At 37.5% G+C, this 5670-nt stretch overlaps 1 protein-coding gene across 1 annotated transcript; it reads right to left on the reverse strand.

Annotated features, from left to right (window-relative positions):
* Window positions 1–1858: 1858 nt before the first annotated feature.
* On the reverse strand, window positions 1859–3188 carry LOC126600467 (mitogen-activated protein kinase kinase 9-like). Its single transcript, XM_050267029.1, has one exon. It carries the CDS (start codon window positions 3115–3117, stop codon window positions 2173–2175), a length of 945 nt encoding a protein of 314 aa, XP_050122986.1. The 5' UTR covers window positions 3118–3188; the 3' UTR covers window positions 1859–2172.
* Between the last annotated feature and the right edge of the window lie 2482 nt (window positions 3189–5670).

Here is a 5670-nt window from a genome sequence, read left to right on the forward strand (position 1 = left end):
ACTACGTCAATCACTTATCTGTAAAACAGCTTTCACGAAACTATAAGATTAATTGCATTTATCTTGCTTGATATAAAAACGTTGCACTAATCAGAAAAACTCTAACAAGAGTTTCCTTTACATGCAGTGTAATTCCACCTAAAATATATATAAACGGACAGGATTGTTTCAACAAAAACGAAGGAAATGGCTTCGAATCTTTACATATGATGACATATCTGCTTGGCTCATGAATGGGACATTCAGATATTTATTTATTGCAACACTAGAAAATTTGTCACTTGCCAGTGGAGGCTAGCAAGAAACCAGCTTTATAAGACATTCGTGAAGATTGGATAACCAAAAATATAAATCTACGATGATTGTACCTTTTTTAATTTAAACAAAAAAATAATCTGCACATTGGACATGGATTTGTGAATAAGTGGAGTCACTGCATCATTTTTCTTCTAATCTTGGTTGTTGGATTGAGGGTTGTATTATTGTTAGCATGATTTCTTTACTTCTTGCACGGTTTAGCCTAGCTATCTGATCATAATCTTTGTTTTAGGAGAAGACTTGATCTTGGTTAATTGGACAAAAAAGAATATCCAAGCTATAGTTTTGTTATATACTGGAAATTAAAACTTTTTCCCCGAGGAAATTGAAACTAAATTGATCAAATGCTATTGTTAACAATCACCCTATCATAAATCTAATTCATGACGGTAACTATATATTTTGTCAATATCTTCATTAAATTGTCACGTGAATGAATACGTGACTACCTTTTTAAGGGTATTTTTGTCAAACCAAACCCTCCACTTAACGAGAATTGACAGATTTTTCACGGAATGACCAAATGATTTACGGTGAACAAACTCATGAATCACTTTGATCGATTTTTATTGTTAGAGATCAAAATGAAAAATTATGCTAATTTTATAGACCATTTTAGCTAAGAAGTAAAAAAAGTATACTATTATTGATTTTCTTCCTACCGTAAGTGCTCGGATTTCTATTACGTACAAAGCTAATTCACCCATAGAAAGTATTGATTTTCCTCCTAAAAATTGACTAGTATTTGTACACCAGCTAGGAAGTAGGGTTGATCAATTACGTACAGCCTCTACTTAAGGATTGACTGATACATCAAACTATTCATAGTTTAGAGAAATTATCAATCGTCATGGTCTTTTCTTACACTTCTTAGTTCATTTCCTCGATGTCAACTTCAAATGTTGAATTCTGACTTTTAGTCATATAGAAAGTTTAATTAATCTCGTGATGTTTAAGAGCCACAATGAAATAGAATAAAAGGAAACTTGATATTCATATGATGATTCTCTTAATCATAATTTAATTAACATCATAAGCCACAAAGAATCCGAATCCGGCCAGTATATACAAAAGCTCATAAAATCTACAGTAACTAGTGTCCGAAAAGACTCATGCCAAGCCCGGCGACCCGACTCCTAATTACTGCCGGATCCACTCGCACGGATATTCGACACGGGAAGATTTGATAGATCATTTTAGCTAAGAAGTAAAAAAAGTATACTAATATTGATTTTCTTCTTACCGCGAGTGTTTGGATTTCTATTACGTACAAAGTTAATTCACCCATAGAAAGTATTGATTTTCCTCCTAAAAATTGACTAGTCTTTGTACACCAGCTAGGAAGTAGGGTTGATCGATTACGTACAGCCTCTACTTAATTGACTGATACATCAAACTATTCATAGTTTAGAGAAATTATTAAGTCTTTTCTTACACTTTTTAGTTCGTTCTTTCGATGTCAACTTCAAGTGTTGAATTCTGAGTTTTAGCTACTCAGAAAGTTTAATTAATCTCGTGATGTTTAAGAGCCACAATGAAATAGAATCAAAGGAAATTTGATATTCATATGATGATTCTCTTAATCATAATTTAATTAACATCATAATCCACAAAGAATCCGAATCCGGCCAGTATATACAAAAGCTCATAAAATCTACAGTAACTAGTGTCCGAAAAGACTCATGCCGAACCCGGCGACCCGACTCCTAATTAGTGCCGGATCCAATCGCACGGATATTCGACACGGGAAGATTTGATGAGCATGAGAATAAACCAAGTTAATTGCCCGACTCGGCCTTGTAGCCCTTGGAAGATTTATAAACTTCCCGGCGACGGATTCTTGAATTCACATCCTCACCTATCTTTACAGACGAAGGGGTGGGTCAGAAGCTGAGCGGCGGACCACCTCTTGCCAGACTCCTTCTGCAAGCAACACTCCATGAAGCTCCGAAACTCCTCGGACACCCCCTCCGGCAAGGTGGGGGGCTCTCCGAAACATATGGCACACATGAGGGTGGCCCAGTCGGGTCTCTGACCCGGAGGCAAGAACGGGAAGTGACCCATGTAGAGCTCCATCAGGGTCAGCCCCAAACTCCATATGTCACTGGCGTAGCCGTTGTAATTGCCGCCGTAGGTATCCGGGTCGAATCTTTCCGGGCTCATGTAAGCGCAAGTTCCGACGTATGAGTTGCAGGCATCCAACGTTCGGCACATGATCTTGCTCACGCCGAAGTCGGCGATTTTTACCTCCATGTTGCTGTTTACAAGAAGATTTGTTGGTTTGATGTCGCGGTGGATGATTTTGTGGGTGTGGAGGTAGTTGAGGCCGTTAAGAACTTGCCGCGCCACGTGGGCAAGTTTTGGCTCGGAGAAGGTGCCGTTGGATTTAAGCAGGGTCTCGAGGGTGCCATAGTCCATGTACTCCATGAGAATCCCGATGTCGCCGGAGGGCTGCTCGAAGATTGCGTGGCAGTGGACGACGTACGGAGAGTCTGTGCGGCGGAGGATTTCCATCTCGCGGAAGAGTTGACGGCGGACGGTGGGGTCGGAGTCACCTTGGACGAGTTTGTAAGCGTAATTGGCTGAAGTCCGCTTGTGGCGGACCTTGTAGACGGTACCGCCGTTTCCGTGGCCGAGGACTTCGAGTCTCTCGAGTTCTGCGGCCAAGATAGCGGAGGAGGAGGTGTTGGAGGTGACGGCGGTGGGAGGGAGGGGGAGAGAGAAACGAGGGCGGCGCTCGGAGAGGTCGGGCAAGGGGAGGCCGAGGTTGAACTGGCGGCGTTCACGGATAAGAGCCATTTGGATTTGTGGTGGTTGTGTTGGTGGAGTGCGGAGTGGAGAGTTGTGTCGAAATGGAAATGAAATGAAAGAACCCTTTTCCCTTTATATATAAGTGGGAGTGAAAAAGCACGTGCGGGCCTTGCAGCCGGCGGAAGAGGGTGGAGGGAGTTAGTAATACGAAGGTGGAAGGATAGAGAGGATGTGGGGTCCAATTGGGTTGTCCAATTTTTTAGTGCTACTTGTCGTCGAGATGATATATGCACATGTGATTAAATGGCAAGTTGATAGCTAGCATGCCACTCCATTATTTTAAAAGTAATCAAATTAAAATTTTAGGAAATATTCAGATGAATCTGAAGATAATGTAAGGCCAAAGCAGCCAACCACCAATCAATGCTCACTATTGCAAGTGGCACTTGGCTCACCTTCTAGCTAGCTACTCCATCACTTTGCGATAATTCTCACTACTTATAGAAAGGTCTAGTTTTCTATGAATGGAATGGGGGAAATTAACCCAAGGTTTCATTCCAAGTTTAAAGGATATGCACTACTAAATCAATAGCTTTAATTTGAGATGATTAATTTAGGTCAGGTCACAATGAGTATGTCATAATAATTAGATATCGAACTCACTATTTAAGAAAGTTGAATATAAAATCTTCCACTTGTAAGTGAAGACGAATATCATTTTTTTTTAATTATTATTATTACGACATTGAGAGAATTCGAAACTATTACAATAATTTAATAAATGAGTGAGTTTCGAACACAGAACGTATGGGTGGAAACTCAATACCCATTTAAAAATATGATGTTTAGCCACTTAGAACTACTGTCTGGTGTATTCATTTTCATTTATAAGTGAGAGATCTTATGTTCGATTATCACTAAACGACGAATTTGAATCACATTATTGTTATTCAATTATGCAGCTTAGTCCACTTTTCCACTCATTCTTTTAGTGTAGATAATATCGTTTGTTAAAAAATAAAAATATATCATGTTTAAACTATGATTAGTGTAACCAAGAAAAAAACATTTCATTAGCCTATCTTCCATATCTCGTGCTTAAAGAGTGAGACACTTATCGTATAGAGAATTAGGCCCATGTCAAAGGCGGTACGTAAAAGCAATCTAGCAACCGCCCCAAAGAAAAAAACAAAAGAAGATTTGATGTTTTAAATAGTATTCATCATGTACATCGCCAAATCACCATGTGCTCTATTGGACGATTTCAATTAGGTACGTTGGCTGTTGAGGAGCCATCTGTGACGAGCGAGGATTCCCGTCGTATTCTCTTTATGAAAATTTTAAGAATTTTTTAATTATATTCGTTCATCGTATATTATACGATCAGTTTTCGTTAAGTAATGTCTATATTCAATTGTTAAATAAAAAATTTATAATAATTTCTGACCGTACGATGTACGATAAACAAATGTAATTTGAGAATCTCTAAAATCTTTATAAAGAGAAAACAACTATGATCGTCACTCATCTTTGACATCAAGATTCCAATATGTATGAATAAATTATTAACGGATCACACTACCGTTTGTAACGATTGAGTCGCAAAACAATTAATTAAATTGGTTTTTTTGTTGGTTTCGTTTTTTGTTTTTATGGTTAGTAAAATTAGGAACGTGGTTTAATTAAGTTTGTTTAGATTAAACAAACCCTGCCCGTTTACGTTGGTTTCTGTGGTTAGGAGGTTGGCTCATCAAGTTCCAAAAGAGGGCACATTGGGTTGGAGTGCGATTGGTATACATTGAATTTGGTTTTAAAGTTTAAATTAACTGATGAGGTGGCCCCTGTGTCCCTTGTCTTAATCAGTGTCCTTGTTCCATCTGCTACATGTAATTATATAAAGCAGCACATTGGTGCTACGATATTTATGTTCTTACTTATTAACTTTTATGTTCGAAATAAATTAAAATTTTATCATAAAATTAAGGATAATATTAAGAAGATTATATTTTTAAATAAAATTTTATCAACCAAATGATATGGATATTGATTATTGGTTTATTACTTGACGTTAATTAACATGTTTATTTTCTATTGGTGATACATCATTTAATTTGCAAATTTAATTTAAAATTAATTTGGTCCCCCCTAGCATTAGGTTTCTCCATTCACCATTCACCATTATGGTACTCTTTTACATTGACATCCTTACACTCCCTCAAATATAGCGAATTTTCAAGCTAAACACATGAACAACACAAATTGAGTGACATGGAGCATGTGTGCACATGTGAGCCAATTTGACTCTGCTACCATGAAGAAAGTTGACATTCCACTACAAAACCAATTGACAATATAAAGAGTCACCCAACCTCTTAATGTGGAACTTTTTGTAAACCATCATAGGTTCTTGAAGAAGAAGATTATACAGATACAAGAAAGAATGAAGAAAGAAAGACAGAGAGAGAAGTAGAAGAATTAGAGTTTAGAGAGAGAAATCAGTTATTCAACTGTAATATTCTTTTCTTATTAGTTACAATGATTTGTTACAAGCTATTTATAATATCCCTTTGGTAGCTTACACTCTAAGTCACAACATAACCA

Source organism: Malus sylvestris, chromosome 14, assembly GCF_916048215.2.
Source record: "Malus sylvestris chromosome 14, drMalSylv7.2, whole genome shotgun sequence".
Classification (NCBI taxonomy): Eukaryota; Viridiplantae; Streptophyta; class Magnoliopsida; order Rosales; family Rosaceae; genus Malus; species Malus sylvestris.